Here is a 23,626-nt window from a genome sequence, read left to right on the forward strand (position 1 = left end):
GGTCATCAATATTGAGAGACTGGAAAACCTTTTTTAAGATGAGCAAGTAGACTACTTGGATAATAAGCATTGAAAATATGAGTTTGCGAATGCCAATTCTGAGTTTGTGAATACTGGGAGCTGGAATTGTTCCATTTGGATCTGAGACCAATATGACTACAATTAATGTCTGCACAGTGCTGAGACAATAGATAGAAATCCCAAATAAAACATGTCATTCTACTGTGCCATAAGCATTCATATTTCTTCCTTTTTGGAATCTGTTTCACAGCTGGAATAGTTGTTGGGTGGAGGTTGGTTTCTTTCAAAGCCCCAGGGATGTTATAAAGGTCTAGAACCAAGATCTGTGATGTGAAGTCTCAAGTTTACTGCTCCAGGTCATTTTTAACAATGTAATGACAGCAATAGCTATTATTCTTTGATGATCAAGCCCTCCGCATGTCGGAGCCTCCTTTGTCTCATTTTAAATATGTTTTCAATTTCATAGTCATCCAGAATTGTTTTAGATAATTTTTACTCCTGAATTGTGAAATTAGAAAGTGGTTTATCTGCCACGACACTTTTCCATCCCTAATTTTGGTACATTTATTAACACCGGCGTTTTAGACGGCAGTCTTAATAAACTCCTAATCTGGCGGTTCCGCCGAAGTTATGAAATGGCTCCGGCCTCTCCATAACTTTGGCGTATCCAGCGTCAGTTATAAATGTAAGACAGCGTCCGAGCGGTTTTCCATTTAGTCCAATTTCTATGCCTGAAACAGACATAGAAAATGACGATTGAGAAAGGCCGCTTTCTCCGCCCACGCCATGCCCAATTTTTTAGACCTGGAGTGGGCAAAGTCACAGATTCCTGCACAACTAGTTTGTGTGCCGCCATCTGCACCTGAAATATGCTTAATATAGGTGTAATTCAGCTTAATAAATGACCCTCTTTATGTCTAGATGAAGCACCAGTAATGTCAAGCTAATGTAGCTATCTACCTCAGAAAAAATTTACATTACTTACATTGTCTTTATCATTTCAGTATTGAATATGTATGACATATAATGTCAAGCCAATCTCTGCTTCTGGCACATATATATATTAAATGTGAAGGCAATTACGGTTCTTGCAATAGCTGAGGAAAACACACTATAAAAGTGCTCCTCTTAAAGGAACAAAACATATTCTACATGTTTCAAACCAGCACCTGGATCTGAATACTTTTGTAACTCATGTAAATAAAAGCCAGTGAGCTATTCAATAAAATGTATCTGTATAGCGCCACCTGCTGTTTGGTTCTTTCCTTATTTTTTTCTCTGTCTCACTTTGCTGGTTGAACATGCCTAGCTTACGGTACTTTCACACTAGCATTATTATTTTCCGGTATTGAGTTCCATCACAGGGGCTCAATACCGGAAAAAAATGCTTCAGTTTTATCCTAATGCATTCTGAATGGAAAGCATTCCGTTCAGTTTGGATCAGGATGTCTTCAGTTCAGTCCCTCTTACCGCATGCTGCGCTATTTTCTCCGGCCAAAATTCCGGAACACTTGCCGAAATGAAATGTAATAATGCTGGATCCGGTACCAAGTGTTCCACAAAACCAGATTCTGTTTCCCAGTCTGAGCATGCGCAGACCTTTAAAAATGCGAGAGAAAAAAAAGTAAATACCGGATCAGTTTTTCCGGATGACACCGGAGAGAAGGAGCCGGAATTTCAATGCATTTGTCGGACGGATCAGTCTACAAATAATATCTGTTTGCATACGGATTTCCGGATCCGGCAGGCAGTTCAGCCTCTTCAGCTGCCACCAGCCATATGTTCTGTTAGAAGCTGTGAAAGTTACAGAAAGGACACCCCCCCCCCCCCCCCCCCCCAGCAAAGTAATTTTAGCAGTCAATGTGGAGATCTCTGGATTCATGTGAGGTACAGGGCTGGTTCTAGCTTGGGTGCAATATGAGGAAAATTGACACCCTCTTTGCACCAAACTTTCAAGTTGCAGTGTTATAATCAGCTATATCTCTCTATATAAACGGGTTTATAGGCCATACCAATCAAGCTATATGGTGGGTAGACACACAAGTTTAGCCATTTTTTTTATATTACGTCTTATGTGTCCAATTGTAGTGTTTCAGAATACTGTTATTTCTACAGAAATCTGGCTACCAGTCCCTGTGGTCCATGTTATTAATAAATGAACTCAGAAGTTAATTTGACTAAGCCCTTTAATTTGCAGTCTAAAAATATGTGAGATCTTATTTAAGCTTGAAACGAACCCTTCTAAATATATATATATATATATATATATATATATATATATATATGCACTGTTCCTTTTATAGACAGCATCAAATTATAATGTGCCGAGTACAGCCATTTCCATATTGTCACCTTCCTATACCTCAGACGAGTACAGTACTTATAGGCTGATGACTTCCACATGTTTGGCTTCTGGCTGACTAGTCTGCATGAGCGGTAATGCTGGTAAGGCACATTGAAACAAGATTTAGATTTTGTCATCATGGCCTCAAATTATTATTCAGGCTGTTAGGAAAATATTTCAAAGCAGTTTCCTACTCTTGAAATTCCCACTTAACATTTGTTGTGGTTAGTTTCACCTCCGTGCTTTTATTTGAATGAACCTGCCTCTGTCAGTCTAGCTTTCACCTCTTTTTAAATGAGCCATGTTGGCTTTGTGTCAATGTCATTTATGCTTCCAGACCATTTACATTTGGGGTAAGCTTACCAAGCCGTGAAACTTTAGGGTGCCTAACAAGCTGTACAGCGGCGCCTCTTCAAGCATTCATATTTCAAAGGAATTTTTGAATTTTCTGCTGAAATGGCTCGAAGCAAAGGCAACCTATAAATCATGGCCCAAATTACCAAGTCTGTCGTGCAAGTGCAGGTGTGTGGGCCACGGGAGGACCCATTGTTTTCTCATCTAAATGAAGCGGAGCCTGTACATACCATTTTTTTTGTACAAAGTCCTTTTATATACCGTAATAATCATCACATGGAAAAAATATAAATCAAAGGCAGTAAAGTTAGTGTAATGTAATATCAGAGGAGATAGAGACAACATTGAGATGCACAATTGAAGCGGTCACAAGATGGGTAGTGTAAAATTGCAATGCTGTGGATCTTGGGGAGTCCATCCTAAAAGTATAAGTGTTCTTTGATACATATAATACACTGCTCAAAAAAATAAAGGGAACACTTAAACAACACAATGTAACTTCAAGTCAATCACACTTCTGTGAAATCAAACTGTCCACTTAGGAAGCAACACTGAGTGACAATCAATTTCACATGCTGTTGTGCAAATGGGATAGACAACAGGTGGAAATTATAGGCAATTAGCAAGACACCCCCAATAAAGGAGTGGTTCTGAAGGTGGTGACAACAGACCACTTCTCAGTTCCTATGCTTCCTGGCTGATGTTTTGGTCACTTTTGAATGCTGGCAGTGCTTTCACTCTAGTGGTAGCATGAGACGGAGTCTACAACCCACACAAGTGGCTCAGGTAGTGCAGCTTATCCAGGATGGCACATCAATGCGAGTTGTGGCAAGAAGGTTTGCTGTGTCTGTCAGCGTAGTGTCCAGAGCATGGAGGCGCTACTAGGAGACAGGCCAGTACATCAGGAGACGTGGAGGAGGCCGTAGGAGGGCAACAACCCAGCAGCAGGACCGCTACCTCTGCCTTTGTGCAAGGAGGAACAGGAGGAGCACTGCCAGAGCCCTGCAAAATGACCTCCAGCAGGCCACAATTGTGCATGTGTCTGCTTAAACGGTCAGAAACAGACTCCATGAGGGTGATATGAGGGCCCGACGTCCACAGGTGGGGGTTGTGCTTACAGCCCAACACCGTGCAGGACGTTTGGCATTTGCCAGAGAACACCAAGATTGGCAAATTCGCCACTGGCGCCCTGTGCTCTTCACAGATGAAAGCAGGTTCACACTGAGCACATGTGACAGACGTGACAGAGTCTGGAGACGCCGTGGAGAACGTTCTGCTGCCTGCAACATCCTCCAGCATGACCGGTTTGGCATTGGGTCAGTAATGGTGTGGGGTGGCATTTCTTTGGAGGGCCGCACAGCCCTCCATGTGCTCGCCAGAGGTAGCCTGACTGCCATTAGGTACCGAGATGAGATCCTCAGACCCCTTGTGAGACCATATGCTGGTGCGGTTGGCCCTTGGTTCCTACTAATGCAAGACAATGCTAGACCTCATGTGGCTGGAGTGTGTCAGCAGTTCCTGCAAGATGAAGGCATTGATGCTATGGACTGGCCTGCCCGTTCCCCAGACCTGAATCCAATTGAGCACATCTGGGACATCATGTCTCGCTCTATCCACCAACGTCACATTGCACCACAGACTGTCCAGGAGTTGGCAGATGCTTTAGTCCAGGTCTGGGAGGAGATCCCTCAGGAGACCGTCCGCCACCTCATCAGGAGCATGCACAGGCGTTGTAGGGATGTCATACAGGCACGTGGAGGCCACACACACTACTGAGCCTCATTTTGACTTGTTTTAAGGACATTACATCAAAGTTGGATCAGCCTGTAGTGTGTTTTTCCACTTTAATTTTGAGTGTGACTCCAAATCCAGACCTCCATGGGTTGAAAAATGTGATTTCCATTTAAAATTTTTGTGTGATTTTGTTGTCAGCACATTCAACTATGTAAAGAACAAAGTATTTCAGAAGAATATTTAATTAATTCATATTCATTGATCTAGGATGTGTTATTTTTGTGTTCCCTTTATTTTTTTGAGCAGTGTATATACTATAGCCATAATGTAGTGCCTTTAACATGGTTTGCATTTCTATAAGCAGCATACAGCATTACACATTAAAGGCGAGTTCAATATTGATGGCCAATCCTCAGAATAGATCATCAATATCTGGCTGGTGGAAGTTCCCCCACAGCACCCCTGCCGATCAGCTGTTTTAAGAAGCTACGACGCTCTGGCTGGCTCTGCGGCTTCCTCATAGCATACCAAGCACAAAGCCGTACATGGTATAGCGCAGGGATCAGCAACCGCCGGGATTCCAGCTGTTCTGAAACTACAACTCCCAGAATCCTCATTTCACTTCTAAGGGAGTTACAAGAGTAGCAGAGTAATTGTGCATTCTGGGAGTTGTATTTTCACAGCAACCGGAGAGCCGAAGGTTGCTGATCCATCGTATAGCGCTTGTGTTTGGTATGACACTCCAGTCCCATTCGCTCACAAGAAGTGACCAATGAACATAGCCTCGCTGGCCTAGGAAAAGGCTGTGGGGCCTAATGGAGTGCCACAGCCTTTTTTCAAACTGCTTATTTGCGGGGTGGCAAGAGTCAGACCCCCACCAATCAGATATTTATGACCTATCCTAAGGATAGGACATTAATATTGAACTACTGAAAACCCCTTTAAATGGGGCTAAGGGCTGAACCAAGACACCAGGTAATTCTATGTGATATTTGATCTGCCTTCAACTCTAACTGCATTGCACCACCAAGACAAGGGATCCCTATGGGTTAAGATTTTTAAAGAGTGAAGGAAATAGTTTCAAGAAGTCTATAGTGTCTCTGTTGTGGTTGTATTGTTTTATTACATCAGCTAAACTATACCTCAAGAGTAATTAAAATGATGAGTATGGCACATCTGTTTGGCTCAAAAGCTATTTATCATGGTCTTGTAATGGTTCACAAGAATCCTATGAGCAGCTCAACCTCTAATACAGACTAGCACATTTCCCACAGAAGCCTATTCATTGGATAGCACAATCTATTTAGTTTTTTTTTTCCAGATATTTTTATTACATCTGCAAGTGTCCTCTGCAGTGCAGCATCCCTCCAAGAACTCCGCAAAGGCACATACGCATCAGGTCTGTATCTTGGCAGCACATACATATCTTCACTGAAGGAATAAGCCTTCCAAGCGTGACTTATTGTCTTTTCCTCATTCCTGAGCTGATAGGTTTCACATTTTCCTGTCACCACTCATAATGTGGCATAATGGAATGATACAGATCAAAACATTATGCTAGTGGAATGCTTCAAAGGAATCTAGAAGAATAATTAACTAAAATTTTCGGACACTGTACTTCTTTAAAAATACTGCAGAAAAAGCATCCATCAAACTGTCCCTTTCCACTACAAGCAGGTACTTAAAATATTACATTAAAAGCAGCAGCAAGGTATGGAAAGGGGGACGAGAGAAATCTATGTCTGATTTTATCTCTGCTGCTAATCCCTTTCATTAGGATACGTACACTCAAATAATGGAAAGACGTCACTCACGTTCCCTGTCAACTGGTGACAGGCTGCATGAAATTCGGTTTCTACTAAATCCTGTAGGAAACTGACTGCTTTTTCTTTTAACCGCCTGAGGTGAATTTAAGGGTTAGAAAAACAAATGCTACTGAAAAATTTGATGATTTCTTTAACAGATAGAGTATGTAGGTGAATGTCAAACTGAAACACATCTGGATGGGCCAGGATCCTGAATTCTAGAGATTTTTCTTTCATTTTCCGCCTCAGTGTAGCAATGATATAGATCGAGACATAACATAAATACATGTAATGGGGCAACATTGATGTTGTGATAAAAGCAGAGAAATGTGGACAGGAAGTATGTATATAGATATGGAATGACATCTAAAAAGGGATAAATAGACATTCTATACAGTAATGCAATCTAACTGTTGACACCTAATGCATGATCAAGTTGTATCTATCAAAAACTAAAGAGCAAACGCAAGACTCTTAGTTAAAAAAAGAAGAAAAGTTGACTTTCTATCTAGCTTCTTCCTGTTACTTATACTTTGTTTCCACAGTGTATCTAAACACAGGAGCGAAGGGGGAAAAGAAATGAATGCAAAAGACATATACAAACCTCATCCAGATGCTACCTTTGCTGGTTTTAGACTCCAATCAGGGCAACATAAGACATTGTTAGTCAATATTAAGGACTGTGAATGAACTTTTGTCTAGGGTATCAATGCCAATCATGATATACAATCCTCCATGGATTTCTAGAAAGATGGAATTTCACAAAGAAAATAATAGGTAACACAAGGACAGACATAATTTTGCAGTGGGACATGTAATGGTATCCTTAAAAGGGATTCTGTCACCAAGCCAGTTCCTTTCAGGGCGCTTTTCATGATGCAATATCAATTCAGAATATTTAGTAGACTTCTGCCCTCTCAAACCTAGGGGGAAGTTTATCATTTGGAGTGTTTTTGGTGTCAGATTTAAGTCTGTCTTTGCTTTGTGAAGTTGCGCCAAATTTATGAAATAACGCACAGTAATAATATATTATGCACAAGTGCGATGTGGTGTATGCCTATGCCTGGCATGGATATGTGAGTTTTTTGCAATTTTTTTATTTTTTTTTTGTTTCATTGTTGCACATCATAAATGAGACTTAAAAGGTGTTCTAATCTGAAATCGCTACATACTTTTCACTCCACTTCTAAAAGTAGTGAGGGTCATCAAATGTTACACACAAGCATCACTTGCACCATTTTTACACCACAAAAAGTGTCCCACCTAATGTCCAGAAGAAGGCAGCAGCACCCTTTGACTTCTAGAAACTGGAAATCTCTTCTATGGAGTCAAGGCAGCCGGGAATAAAACTTCTTTGAACTTTGAATTATTCAAACCATTATTTGCAACATTACTCTGAATTTCATAGTACAATTATGTTCATAGTTTTATTCATAGTTTTATTGGGATATCTGTTAGATTTACAATGTAAAACCCCTTATAAAATCAGGTGCATCTCTGACCTGCCGTGGGCCAGAAACTGAAGTCTGTGCCAGCTACAGGCCCCTTCTGCTAAACCACGCCCTTGGGAACATAAAGTAATGCTAGAAGCTTCGTCCTCTTCTCCCTACCAAAACATACATACTTGGCTGAGCAGGCATGTGTATACGGGGACTGGGAATCATAGCTCTTCGGCTGACATCTAATGTATATGGCCAGTTTTAGAAATTAACTTTAGTTTGCCCTTCTGCAAAATTGTGAACAATTTGAGAAGTTGTAGGTCTCTCAAATTCTCTATTTTTTTTCTATTTGTACATAGTTCTACCTAGTGTTAGAATTATATCATAGTCGTGTCACTCAACAAGAATGAACATTGATCAACCTACAGTTTTTGAACTTCACAGTCAAGATGTTCTACATCAACCCTGTTGTGGTTTCTGGTGTCAATGGATAAACAGACAAATCGATAGAAAGGCCAAAATAAGCTGGCCAGTTCACAGAGCCATCAGGGAATCACAATTGTGACTACTGAGTAGGCAAGATAAATTAATTATATTGTCCCTGGTTATTATGAGACTGTTCTAGAAGTGCAAAGTATGAAGTATGCGACCGTTCTAGAAGTTTTAGCTTTAGAATACTTTGAGTTAAAGCAAAGTTGGGAAAATCAATTGTTAATATGCCGTAATTTAAATAAGCTAGTATGTTTAATGCATGACTGTGGTCCCCAATATAATGCGATATGACCAATATTGTTTCATAAACAATCACGTTAACAATCACGTTTTTCAGCACAGCTTTAGTTTTATTTCAGAAGGTATGTTCTTTCTTCCAATCTAGAACACAGAAATATCACTTAGTCAAGGCAGATGTCTAATAACAGTATATTTTCTTAAGTGTTGTTTTGTAATGGTGCCGTTAAATCGTGTTCTCAATGCACTGAAGTGAAAACTGTTACTGTGTCTTACGTGCTTTAGCTAGATGCAAAGACAAGTTACATGTATTTATTTAACCACTCAGTTCTTCCCAATTAATCTCCATGGTAACCCAGTCACAGTGCACTAGATGTGGAATCTTTCAGATATGTTTATTCTTTGAGAAGTTATTAATTCCAGTGGCTTTACTTCAGCTTCAGTCTAATCCACCCCCTTAACAGGTTCTTTGTTTATAACAGCCTTGAAATGTTTTAATAGATTATTTTCCAATGTAAGAAAAAAAAAACTATATATACTAATCATCCAAAATATTAAAACACCTTTCTAATATTGCGTAGGTCCTCCTTGTGCCACCGTGCCAACTCTGGCCCATCAAGGCATAAACTTTACCAGGCCCCTAAAGATGTCCCGTGGTATCTGGCACCAATATGTTAAGTTATTTAAATCCTGGACGTTGGACGGTGTGGTTTCCTTGATTAGGTTGAGATCTGGAGTACGTGGAGCCTAAATCAACATATATTGTTATGTTCCTCAAGCCATTCCTGATCTATGTTTCCAGTGTGGCAGGACACTGCCATTAGGGAACACCACTGCCATGAAAGTGTGTCCTTGGTCTGTATTAATAGCCAGGTAGGTGTTTTCCAAGCAAAACATTGGCCAAAGCACTATAGTAACGTTTTCAGCAATTTGTGCTACAGTAGGTCATCTGTGGTATTGGATCAAGTGGATTTGCATTTGCTCCTCATGTGAATTAATGAGCCTTGGTCACCCATAGCCCTATTGCCAGTTGTCCTTCCACTTTTAGACACTAACCACTGCTTACTAGGTCCATCTCACAATACCCACCATGGTGGTCTCAAAAAGTGATCTACCCATCACAATGTGGCCCTTGCCAAGTAGATTAAAATCCTAGAACCTTTTTTTACTACTTCCAACACATCAACTTAAATAACTGTTTGCTACTTAATGTATCCCACCCATTGAAAGATGTCATTGACACAAGATATTCAATGTTATCCAATTCATTTTAATGTTATGGCTGATAAGTGTACACAAGTGTCTCTACAGGAGTATTTGGACCTGAAATGTCACCCATTCACTAGCAGGAACCATGAAAATAGTGCACCCCTCAATTTTCTAGTGGTCTTGCATATCAATAATTCCAATTATAAATACCAGTTTTAGAGAGCTGCTGCTCTCTAATTGTTAATTAAGTGATCAATATATCTAACAAAACTGTTGAAATCCATTTGTTACATGCGTTTATTAGAACAGAAAATAATAAAAACTCAATAGCAGCACAAAAGTAAGATAAATGATTCTATATGTTTCTTGATAGGGAACATGGAGGAATGGGCAATAATTCCTGTAAATCAGGAAAAAAATGCTTACAGTCTGGATTTTTACTTTGCCTTTTTTTCCCAGCTGGTACTCTTCACCATGACTTACAATGTCAAATCAAATTGTATTTTTATGTGCTATGTAATTATTCTTGGAAAGAAAAAAAAAAATGAAAGGAATAAATCTTATAGTAAAGGCAATTCCAGTATTATTTCTCATTTCTCTGTAATTTAAACTTTTATAAAGTGGGTTTTTCCAATATTTCCAAGAAATGCTACAGCCAACGGACTATAAGGTATATTTTGTTAAACCTTGAATAGTAGTTAAATTCTTAACTATAACCCAAAATAAATGTCCAAATAGCACTTCTTGTAGAATGCACTGCACGGTGGCAAACACATTGCTTGCTTAAGGGTTGTCCACTCAGGGGATATGAACGATATAGAGGGATATAGAGTATCTTCTACTCTGCATAACCAAGTAAACCAAGATCTATTTTCCATGGTGTTTTCCTCCACCATGCGCTAGTAGTATGTACAACGGCAAGTTGTAAGTAATAGATGGTTATGCCACTTTTTTCGGTTCATGGCAATGATTAATATTCTTAGTCTTGTACTATAAGGCCTCTTTCACATGAGCGTGACATATTAGGTCTGGATTTTCAGTCACTTTTGTCTGCAATTGCGTTCAGTTGTTCATTTTTTATGCGTTTTTCACGCGCGTAATAAAAAAATGTAAGGTTTACAAACAACATCTCTTAGCAACCATCAGTGAAAAATGCATCGCATCCTCACCTGCTTCCGGATGCAATGCGTTTTTCACTCAAGCCCCATTCACTTCTATGGGTCCAGGGCTGCGTGAAAAACGCAGAATATAGAACATGCTGCGTTTTTCACGCAACGCAGAACTGATGCGTGAAAAACAACGCTCATCTACACAGACCCATTGAAATGAATGGGTCAGGATTCAGTGGGGGTGCTATGCGTTCACATCACGCATTGCAGCCGCGCAGAAAACGTGCTCGTGTGAAAGGAGCCAAAGTATTTCAAATTAACTTCCAGGTAAATCTTAAGCATACATTATCTGGCTGTAAATGTTCAACTATCATAATTTTCAGTCCACATAATGGCCGTGTAATAACTTTCCCAAACTTCACAGGAGACTAAATACAAATAGTTAATCACAATAGAAATTGTGTGAAGAGGTTGCCTGAGCTCTAGATAGTAATGACCTATCCTTATGATCGCTCATAGATACTAGATTGGTGAGGGTCTATCACTCAGCACCCCCACTGATCAGCCATTTTCAGCATCCACCAGCACCGAAATAACACAGTGGACAGATCAGCTACCACTCAACTGAAAAGGAGATGAGCTGCAGCAATCCGGCATGGACACTACACAGTGGACAGAGGACTTCTTGCTCTGTCCACTGTGTTATTTCCAGTACTGGCTACTTAGAACAGCTGATCGAGGGGGAACCAAGTGTCAGACCCCCACTGATCTGGTATTGATGACCTATCCTAAGGACAGGTCATCACTATCTAGAGACAAGACAACCCCCTCCACACAATTTCTCTTGTGATTATCTGTTTGTATTTAGTCTCCTGTGAAGTTTAGGAATCACTGTTATTACATTTTGTATTGATGACCTATCCTAAAGTCTATACCTAGAGCCCAGACAACCCCTTTAAATATATCAGCGATTATCTTGATTGTGCCATGCCAATTCTGCAGATAGCTATACATGTATTTTGACACAAATATGGCTTTTTACCAGCCACCGCTTCAGATATACTGTAAATGACTGAGGTTGACCAAAAAGCTCCTACTCTTGTATACTTGTAAACTTTGCCCTTAATGATTCATGTGTCTTCATTGCAAGCGTTACAAAGCACACTTAACAAGGCAGCTTACAGTGCTTCACCATTAACTTCACACCCTTAAAAGAACACATAGGTTTTAGGTGTCACTCTGGTAATGGGATATTGTAAAATGAAAATTTTCATGACCTTACATAGTTGGCTTAAGGATCTAAAGTTCTATGCCACTTGGGAAAGAAGACAAAATCAGCTGATGTACATGACCAAGGGCAAAATGAAGAAACAGTACCTTCAATTCACCTCATGTATGTCAAGTGGCAAGAAAAGTAGATGCTGATAAAGGAATTCCATGTTTAGACCCCAGCTCTTAAAGGATCAGAGATAAAGGCCTGGAAATGCAGGCAGAAGAAATGCAGTTTCAAGTTACTCCATGTTGGTTTCATGTTCTCTAACTTTAAGTCCGGACACTTGATATTGAAGAGAAAAATTTTGTACCGGGGTGATTACTCTGTTATTAAAAAAAAATATCTTGGTATCTGGTAAATAAATTGAACAGCGATTAAAAAGATATTCTCAAAATGTACAATAATGTAAGTGACAAAGATTGCACATAAAGAAAAAAGTGTAAAACCGTATGTATGGATGGCAAACATGACCATGAAACTACATGCAATAAATGTGATTTGTTTCTGTGATCTCAAACACATAATTAGCTTAGCATTAGCTTCTATATAGGACTGAACTGGGCATGCCCGACGTTCTAACACAGGGGTCAGCAACTTTTGGCACTCCGGCTGCTGTGAAACTACAACCCCCAGCATGCACACTTACTTGGCTGTATTTGTAACTCCCAGAGACGTGAAAGGAGGATTCTGGGAGTTGTAGTTTCAGGACAGCTGTAGTGCGGAAGATTGCTGATCCCTGGTCTAACACATACAGGATACCCATGATCATAGCACTAATATTGTAAGCAGAATTACCACTTGGGGTACTTTCACACTTGCGGCAGAGGATTCTGGCAGGCAGTTCTGTCGCCGGAACTGCCGAATCCAGCAATCCGGACGCAAACGCATGCATTGCAATACCAGATCAGTCTTTCCGGTTGTCACCTGGAAAAACAGATCCGGTATTGATCTTTTCACATTCTTAAAAGGTCTGCGCATGCGCAGACAGCAAAACCGGATCTGTTTTTCCCGAACACTTGGGGCCGGATCCGGCATTAATGCATTTCAATGGAAAATAATGCCGGATCCGGCATCCCGGAAAGTGCTCAGGATTTTTGGCCGGAGAGAAAACTGCAGTATTTTCTCCAGGCAAAAAAACGAGGGACTGAACTGATGCATCCTGAACGGATTACTCTCCATTAAGAATGCATTAGGATAAAACCGATCAGTTCTTTTCTGGTATTGAGCCCCTAGGACGGAACTCAATACCGGAAAAGGAAAACGCTAGTGTGAAAGTACCCTTACTATGGCAATTGGCAAAGCTGAAGAGGTAATAAACTGTCTCCAACTCTATGTTGAGTCCAGCTGGCTCTCCCCTCTTGTGACAACCAATCTCACATGCACCCACATTATATACATAGCAGCCTGCCATATACAGCCAAAGACATAGGAGAAGTCTACAGGTTTACTGTAGTTTAAATGTATTTGCTGCCAATTTGCACAGAAGGTGTAACATCAATACCTTTGGTAGTTCTATGGCAACATATCAACATGGTTCATCCTGTAAAAGTTACCTAAGAGACTGATTATAGAGAATCTCCAACCATGAAATGCAATGCAATCTTCAGGCAGCATGTTATAGAGCAGGATGAGCTGAGCAGATTGATATAGTTTTATAGGAAAAGGTCCAGTAAAACCTGTAATTTATACATTTAAACTTCTGCTCTTTCTATACTTACAGGGATATTTCAGTTATATGAAGTTATTCCCTATCCACAGGACTCCCCCGATCATGAGCATGGGAACCTCGTAACCTGTGGTGATCCCCAAAATGGTCAGGCATGCACCAAGCCGCTCCATTCCTTTCTATGGGTGTTCTGGAGATAGTTGAGCGCTGTACGCGGCTATATCTGGAACTCCCGTAGAAACGATTGAAGTGGCTGTGTCATGTCACTATATATCAATCTGCTCAGCTTTTCCTCCTCTATAAAATGCAACCTGCAGATTGCACTGCATTTTGTGGTGACATGTTCCCTTAAAAAAAAAAGTTCTATGTGCATTTGTATGTATGTATAGAGAATTTACTGTAAACATGGTACAAAACAGTATTATAGACTATGGACCCCCCAGTATGTTTAAACTTTTTGTATACAGTTAATGAAATGCTGCCTATAGGAAAATTTCACTCCTTTGAAGTCGTTTTAGAGTCGTAAACAAGGCTAGACTACTCTGTCACACAGTAACATCACATCCTGTCATGCTAGATATAATACAGTTGAAGGGTCACCATATCCATGCGTCAATACACAGTACTATCATAGGCTGGACGTGTAAAAACAGCAGACTGTCAGTCTAGGACCACACTGTTCAGGAAAAGAGTAAATGAAGGCTCCTCAGTCCCAATGTGCCCTTTTTAATATTCATGTATTCTTATGTGCCAGAAGGACTTTGAACCCCCTTGTGCAGTATGGGTGTGATCGTTATCTTTGCACCCCCCTATAGTTATAACACTGTGTTCAACTTTTACTGCACCAGTTATAATGCTAGCAAGGGGGAATGAGAGACGTATCTCCTCGTAACCCAAGCTTTAATGTACCGGGACTACTATATGCCTATCTCTGCCCAATATTTTGGGTCTCTTTTAATTGGTCTGGGGGGACCAGGTTTGCAACAAAGCAGAATATGCATAGTCTAATTCATTGGTAGTAGGTCATCTAATGAGAAGAGTTGTGCTTGCCTATCATGTCAAGGGGCTGCAAGAGGATACATTAGTAAACTGGATAAAACACCATGACAAGCCTATTTATTAGTATCTACAGGATAACTATTTTATACAAAATATGCAGAACAAAAATTCTGCATGTACTGTAAATAATGAGATCCTTCATAATGCTAAGCCTGATACTTCTATCTCAGTGTGTGGCACCATCATAACTCCTAGGCAGTGTGCCCCTGTCTTAGGTCTCATGCACAAGACCGTATGCCCTCCGAGACATATGGACCATGAGCGGGCCATATGTCCCAGAGCGGCATACATTGTGCGCACGGGAGCGCATAGCATCATTGGTTACTATGATGCTGTGCACATCGGGCCGTCCGTGGGACTATTGTCCCGCACTCATATGATCTTATGAGTGCGGGACAACAGCCCCGCGGGCAGCCCGATGCGCACAGCATCATAGTAACCTATGATGCTGTGCGCTCCCATGCGCACAATGTATCCCGCTCCCAGACATATGGCCCGCTCACGAACCGTATGTCTCGGAGGGCATACGGTCATGTGCACGAGCCCTTAGTGTTATGTTTAATTTCTGATCTTTCACCCCTATATTCAATCACTTGAGAGCTCATGCCACCTGCTCCTTAAAAATACCCCTAGAATCCTCCCTTTTCTTGCTGTAAAACTATTAAAACTTTGTTTTCCTGACCCATTCTCATCTTGATTAACACATACTGTAAGTAAGAGGGATTCATCTTACTAAACTCTCCTGGCTCCAATCTATTCTAAATGCAGCAACCAGGCTCATCTATCTGTCCAACTGCTAAGCCAGTGGATCCAGTCGGTCACTACACTGGTTACAAATACAGTATAGAATTCAGTTTAAACTGACTCTCACCCACAAAGCAGTACTACTGGTTCCCCTACATGTAGTTCCTCATCTCCATCTACCACCGTACCCATGCACTCTGTTCTCTCAATTTACAACCAACATCCACCATAATCCAAACTCTCACTCCCATCTCCAAGACTTCTCTCAGGCTGCACCAGTTCTCTGGAACGCCCTACCCCAAGCAATTAAGCCAATTCCCAACATCCACAATTTTAGGTCCTCCATAAAAAACGTATCTCTTTAGGGTGGCCTATCACATGCCATAATGTAACTGTTCTCTATATACTTCTCATTCAACATTATCCCTCAGAACCTGAGCCTTTCTTCCATCAGTAACCACTAGTGATGATTGAGCATGCTCGGCCGAACACCTGTTCGGCTCGAGCATCTCGATGCTCGGCACATGGCGGTACTCAGCCGAGTACCGCATGTGCTCGAGCGCAATGCTCGAGTCTCCTTCTCGCACGTTTCTTGGCTGCTACGCAGTCAATAAACGTGCAGGTAAGTGCTGCCCTCACTGTAATGCCATGCCATGTTGGATGCTGGCATTAAAAGGATTGGCTGGCCGGAACGAGTCACCCGATGATACGTGTTCGGCTCAATCTTAGGGTCCATTCACACGTCTGCAATATGGGTCTGCAATTTTGCGGAACAGGTGCAGACCCATTAAATTTTCAATGGGGCCGGAATGTGCTATCCGCATCCGCATTTGTGGATCTGCAAAAAAATAGAACATGTCCTGTTCTTGTCCGCAATTGCGAACAATAAAAGGCATTTTCCATGAAAATGCAGAACGCACATTGCCGGATCCGCAAAACACATACGGATGTGTGTATGGACCCTTAGTCATGGAGAGCTGAGCATAGGAAGGGAAAGACAGTGTAGGGAGTGTTATTGGAAGATTTTTATAACAAAAACTTTTCAGAGACCCAAAAGTCCTTTTAAGGACTATTGTGTGTGACAGCAGCAATATATATTTTTTGCGCTAAATAGCGTCTAATAGGCCTCCGCAGACAGTTAAATTATCTACGCCACATCTCCTGTGTAAAGTGTGCGCATCCCTAAAATATCTGCGACATTCAGTGTACTTTTTCCGTAGACGGTGTCAGCTGCGGACAGTGAGATTAGCTGCGCCACATCTCCTGTGTATAGTGTGTGCATCTCTAAAATATCAATGACATCCAGTGTACTTTTTCTGTAGACGGTGTCCGCTTATGACAGTGACCTTACCAGGGCCACATCTTCAGTGTAACGTGTGCGCTTCAAAAAATGTTCTGTGACATACAGTGCACTTTTTTAGCTTTGCAACCATACTCCCCCCAGAACCCAAAGACTTTGGTTTCCCGGAAGCAGCTCAGCAGCTCGGCGGGTCATAGGAATACCGCCGGATGTCATCGTTTATGGTCGGAACTACGATGGTATCTGATTGTCTTCGAACCTCCGACTTTCGTTTTTGATTAATGAAAACATTCTTGGCAAATGCTTTTTGCTTTGGTTAGTCTTGCGCTGGTCCAAGAATTTCACCTATAGCGGCGCAATACGAATACCCCCGGCCGTCCCTCTTAATCATGGCCCCAGTTCCGAAAACCAACAAAATAGAACCAGAGTCCTATTCCATTATTCCTAGCTATTCAGGCGACCCGGCCTGCTTTGAACACTGTAAATTTTTTCACTGGTCAGTTAAGCAGCAGGCACTCTCCCATAATTTTTTAAATGATCAGCTCAGCAGCAGGTCCTCAACCATAATTCTTTAGAGGGTCAGCTCACCAGCAGGCCCTCGCGTATAATTTTTTAGAGGATCAGATCACCTGCAGGCCCTCGCATATTATGCTTTAGAGGGTCAGCTCACCTGCAGGCCCTCACCTACAATCTTTTAGAGGGTCAGCTCACCTGCAGGCCCTCACTAAATTATACCTAATAGGCAATTTGCGCACATGCTGCCTTGCATGGAAGTGGTAGCCGTAGCTGTTTCTCAGGCTCCTTCTCCGGAATCAAACCCCGATTCCCCGTTACCCATGGTCACCGTGGTTCACGCTGAAAATAACATCGAAAGTTGATAGGGCAGACATCCGAATGGATCGTCGCCGTCACAGGGACGTGCGATCGTCCCCAAATTATCTAGAGTCAACAAACCGGCAGCAGGCCCTCGGCTATAAATGTTTTAGATGGTCAGATCAGCAGGCCCTTGCTCCAAATGTTTTTAAGGGTCACCAGCAGGCCATCAATCATAATTTTTCAAGGCTGTGTAGGATGCCCTCCTTTATGTGTAACAAAGGGTGTATTGTAGTGCCGCTTCCTTGTAATTTTTAGCAGCCCTTTCACTTAGTGCATAGGCTTTATGAGTGTAAAAGTCCCACTACCTGAACAATTGTACCACAATGTGAATGAGGCCCTCCTTTATGTGATATACAGGGTGTATCGGAGTGCCTCTTCCTTGTAATTTTTGGCAGCACTTGCATTTTATATACAAGTACATATACAGGAAAGAATGTTTCCTAACAATGTTTCCTCTAAAAATCGATTTTATCTTCGGTTTTGTGCGTATTATTGTTAGACTGCAAAAGTGGCGTACTACTCGTACAACATCATTCCCAGCAGCAACCTGGGAGTCCAAGATGCATCCAGATATCCTCCCCATGCTGTTCAACAAACCATTTTGGTGGTGTTTCCATCAATTTCTGACCTTTTTTCTATGAACCAGGCACCCTCCCCTCTTATGAGGGGGTGCCTGGTTTAATGCTTGGGTTCTCCCATTGACTTCCATCCCGATGTGTTCGGCCCAAGCCCCCGAGCACTATGGTGCTCGATCAACACTAGTAACCACCACACCCCATGCACTCAGAAGCACACACACACACACATTATATATATATATATATATATATATTGGCTCAGGCAGCTTTCTATCTTCTCCACTATTTAGTTAAGAGGCTAGGCCCATGTAAAAAACAAGCACTTCTTGCTTCCCCTATTTCCTTATAGATTGTAAGCTCGTGTGAGGTGGGCTTATTTTAATTCCTAGTTTGTTACTGTATAATATTGGACTTTCTTTGAATATATACTCTGATTGTACAGTGCTGTGGAATATGTCGGTGTAATATAGAGATTATTATAATCATTTTCTTTATTCCTTACTATTAAAAAGGGTTGTACAGGGATGGAAAAGCATGTCTGATTTGCTCTAAAACAGTGCTACACCTGTCCACAGGTTGTGTGTGGTATTGCAGTTCAGTTACATTCACTTTAGTGTAGCCAGGCTGCAAGAAAAATCTGAATTAGCATTATGGGGGACATCTATCAAGACCAGCATTTTCGTCACTGGTCTTGCTTTGTCCTGCACAGCTGGAGGTTGCACCTAATTTATAGTGAGGCTCAGGCCTTGTGATGGATTTGTCGCATCCTCCAGCAGGCCGTGCGCCAGACTGAAAATCTACAGCAGTCTCTTAGCTGCATGAGAAAGCTGGCATAAATGAAGAGAATTGTTACTGGCCTGCTGGACCCGCTCCCTCCCCGTCCTAGCTATGCTTATTTTTCAGAAAGTGGTCGAGGGCAGTGTAGAATTGCCACTTGTGTCAAACTTTTGTCAGAGTGGCATTAAAAAAGTCACAAACACAGGATCTGCAACTTTTTTTTTAACTTTTTTTCTTCTATGTTCCTAAATATTACTTTAGAAGCAATTATATAGTTACTAATCGGGTTCACATATTGTGTCTAGGGTTCATGCCAAACACTGGAGTTCATTTTATCAAGTGTAAGGCGTCATGCACACAAACGCCTTTCCATATCTATTGTTTTTTGTTGTTGTTTTTTTGCAGATAGGATGTGGACCCATTCATTTCAATGGGTCTGCAAAAAAATGCTGACAGCACACCGTGTGCTGTCCACATCCATATGTCCGTTCCGTAGCCCCGCAAAGAATATAAAGCATGTCCTTTTCTTGTCTGTTTTGCGGACAAGGATAGGCATCGTTACCATGGATCCCCCCCAAAAAATGATGCAACACGGATGTCATTCGTATTTTTTGCAGATACGCATTTTGCGGGCTGCAAAATACATATGGTCATGTGCATGTAGCCTACATTTGACAATGAATTCATGACAAACTGCAAACTATGCACCTAAAACTTTCCAATCCACCAAGTAGTAAGAACATGCAAGCGATGTTATATCTTCCTTGAACCAATATGGATAGTGTTTATATCAGTGTTTATGAGTTGGTGACTACATTTTTAGAAGAAAAAAAAATTATTAAATGGTACTCGGATGTCCCCATAAAATATACATGGAATCATTATTACATCACACAAAACAGTACTGGACGTTTTTAGTACATTACATTTTTAGAAAAGTTATTAAAACGCTTAACTAGGAAATCCAAAAACTCATAAAGGAACCTGTCTGCCCATCACGTTTTGCCTCAGTTACAAATCACAAGTCTCCGGTTTGTCAAGGGGTTAATAAATACGTCCCTCATTCAGTCCTGTCTCTGTACAGGATGGCATCTTTATATGGGGAAAGTAGAGCTATTCTATAGTCAAAGGGCCTTTAGAAATTGAAAGACTGAACTAAAAATGTCATTGAAAGCGAAAATTTACTATCTACCCACATTTGCATGTCCAAATGGAAAGCCCAAGCTCTTGCTGACAATAGGCCAATATTCCATTTTGCTCACGTGCCGTGTGGGTCATGTCTTCCATATAGCAGAGCATTTCTCAGCATTAGAAAGTAAACAGATGGTTAATGTCTAACCCACAGGACTCGCTCACGGTCCCCTTCCATTTCAGTCACCTCAGTAAAACGAAGTGTGCATGTTAACTTTTACCACTCAGACATGTATTTGGCAGCCTGAGGAATGACAGAGCCGCAATGGACCTTTGAAAACTAGTGACCATAGGAAATTAGGTCTGGCAGGGATTTAACCCTTCATGAATCACTCTGGAATTGTTTTTTTTTTTTTCCCCCGAACAAGTGTTCTACACATTTCAGATATGTTTGACATCTAATTAGTTTTTTTTTTTTTTTTAAAAACAAGAAGCCAAAAAGTACTATTATTCCTCCAAACAAAGTACAAGGCATTGACGGTTCTAGGTGTGGACAGAATAGCCTTCTGACAATGCGAGAGAATAACAAAAGGAAAACAAGGACAACGTGTATTCTTTTACTCCACAGGAGTCTTCTCCATTTGCGCACTCTTAAAAAAAAAATCCTAAGAGCTTAATAAGAAGGGCCCTAAACTAATTGTAGGAAGTGTATAATAGAATTTGCCTTCAGCCTGGCCTGTAATAAGTTACAGGAATCCTCACTTCACACAAGGCAGATCAGCCTACTCATTTACTGTCTATTATGTCAAGCTCATCCTCAAGTGGGATTTTATTGTATACTATTTTATTGCTTTCATACCTTTTTTTTGTTCACCATGAACTGTTTGGCTGAGGGGGGGGGGAGTGACGGTCTGTAAAGAAATGCACTGAAAATCAGCAGAAAATTATCCTTCAAGGAGTCCACGCAATTAAGGCTCATCTCATTATATGTGACAGTTTTATTACTGGCGGCCCTTGTTAACACATTGAGAAACGAGCAGGGAGACAAGTGTACAACTTTGTTTGGATTTTTCACTTTACCAGCTTTGTGGTAAATGTTCAAGAAAAATCACATCTATCCACTTTATGATTGGAAGCTCTTTTTTTTTTTAAGATCTCCCTTCTCTTTGTATTAGATCAGCCTACCTTTTATTGATATTATTACGATTTACCCCCCACGTAAATGATACGAAAATAATATATCAGTAATAATAATGTAACTAAATAACTATAAATATATAAACAAGGTAATACAGACTATTAAAAAAATATATGCCATTGTAACATCCACAGCCAGGCAGTTCTCTGGCGTGAAGTGTGAACACAGCATTCTGGCATCACAGATGTGTTTTTTCACACTTGTGTCAGATCTTCCTATGCCTGAGAAAGCATGCTGATACCAGACTAAAACAATTCCTCTAGCATAGGATTTATATTATATGATAGAGCCAGCCTTCCTAAGATGAATCACACACACAGTATCCTACATTCCAGCCAGGGTCCCCCCTTCCTCTCCAGCTCGCTTTCCCTCTCCATATTCTCATTTTAATGACCCCTATACCTTCCTATGTTCCATTGTGTAGCAACCCAGTTTCCTCTCTCTCAGGGCTGCAGTATCACTCCATTGCCAGTAATGGCATGCTCACCTTTAGAACACACTGGCTACTTTTATTCTTTCCAGATTGAACATTCTCTTAGTCTTTTTCTTTGTGATAACATCTCAAGTAAGTAAAACAAGCTTCCCCTTTCGACCTGCTTACCACCCTAGAAATGAAGTAAAGCACTGCACACACTGGCACAAGTCCCAAGTATCATGAACATGCATTGTATTAATGTCCCTTGTCAAATCACATAAAGCTATAAGCATACTGCATGTACAGAAAACAATCAAGGAGCATCAAGGATCCCATATAGAAGCAGCATCAATGCCCATTATTTGATCAAGGACCTCATTCAGCCACGTGTGATCAGATATGAACTTGTGCAGCAGTTAAGAAGTGATATCAGAAAGGAAAGAGCTTACCTCTGTAGGACAATTTGACCCTTGGCACATTAGTTTTGACATTCTGACAGTTCACCCTTGTTAATGATACTCCCAAGAAAAGAAATGCAATCCCAGTAAAAGAGCCCATGCTGAGGAGGCGTCTGGTCTGTAGGTCCCTCATGCAGCTTGCTGCCCCTGCTGCAGTCTTGGTGGAGTGCAAGGGGGTCTTACAACTCGGGGAGGACAGGTGACTTAGGTCAGTCTCATTGCAGCAGTCTGGGTAGAAGAAATCCCATCATCTCTACTTGAGGAGCTGGCAAAAGAGTGGAAACTTCAGAGATCTGGAGGAATAAGAAGGCAGCAGGCAGTGGATAATGAGGCACAACTGTTGTGTGGAAAGCAGAGATGAACCAGTGTGCTGCAGTGCTGGAGCTTAAAGATCCATTTGTTTCATAGGAGACCTGGTGGAAGAAACTAATCCTGTGCTTCAGTAAGTGTGTGGGAGCTGAATGAGAGCAAAATGCCCAGAGAGGAGCCCTGAGAGCAATGCTGCTGACTTTTCCTGTCCACATGCAGAGAGATGACACAGGATCTCCCAGACAGGTTTTCCCTACTACAGCAAACTGACAATGGGAGAAGAAGCAAGCTCAACCCACTGCCTTTCCCTGCTGTCACACAACACATGCAAAACCCATCTAGGAGAGATGAGAGGAGGGAACAGAGACCTGCACCAAGCATGTGGAAGCCAAGGCAGCCCCTCACACATTTACCTTTAAAGGCACAAGCCTCGGTAGTTTCTGAAGTAACTTACTAGCGCTGGCCATCCTGTAAACTAAACTTCACTATGGACATAAGAGCAGTTAGAGGACATCCCCATAAACTTTATGAGGCTCATAATAAAACACGGGTCTTTAAACATACAGCATATACATCTGGAATGTTACGTCATTTACCCCAATACACAACGATTGCGTCAAAGGCGCAAAAAGCATTTTAGGTTCTTACAGCATGGTGCAAATAGTTTATGCTTATTAACCTATCATGTTCCTCACATTTCAGAGTCTGTGTCTCATAATCCCTTTCTTTAACATCTGATGTGGAACTGATACTTTTTATCATTGCCCCCCCCCCCCCCCTCCCATGTCTTTTTAAAGGGCCAAATTTCCTGCCAATCCTGGTGGGAATTCTCTAGTTTAGTGCTCTGTTCAAGACAAGGATTAGAAATCATATTTGCTGATTCTCCACAGGTTCCTAACCATTCAAACCTATCCAGACACTTGCAGCCTCTTCTAAATCCCTTGATTATTTCATTAGTCAAATGACACCGGTCTCCGCTCCCTGTGCTAGGCAAGAAAGCGAAAGGCTTGCAATAATGTGTCAAATCCCCTTTCAATTGAGGAGATACAATTTTCCATGCTATGCTCCTAGTCAATTACTCCTGTAAACACGGGAGGA

At 41.3% G+C, this 23,626-nt stretch overlaps 1 protein-coding gene across 1 annotated transcript in view; it reads right to left on the reverse strand.

The window, feature by feature from the left end:
• Positions 1–22,775, reverse strand: part of SEMA3A (semaphorin 3A) — a 278,725-nt gene extending 255,950 nt beyond the window's left edge. The window contains exon 1 of the mRNA XM_040413132.1: positions 22,211–22,775. Coding sequence (XP_040269066.1) covers positions 22,211–22,352 — 142 coding nt within the window. The 5' untranslated portion in view covers positions 22,353–22,775. The remainder of the gene's footprint in view (positions 1–22,210) is intronic.
• Between the last annotated feature and the right edge of the window lie 851 nt (positions 22,776–23,626).

The sequence above is a fragment of the Bufo bufo genome, chromosome 1, assembly GCF_905171765.1.
Source record: "Bufo bufo chromosome 1, aBufBuf1.1, whole genome shotgun sequence".
In the NCBI taxonomy this organism is placed as follows: Eukaryota; Metazoa; Chordata; class Amphibia; order Anura; family Bufonidae; genus Bufo; species Bufo bufo.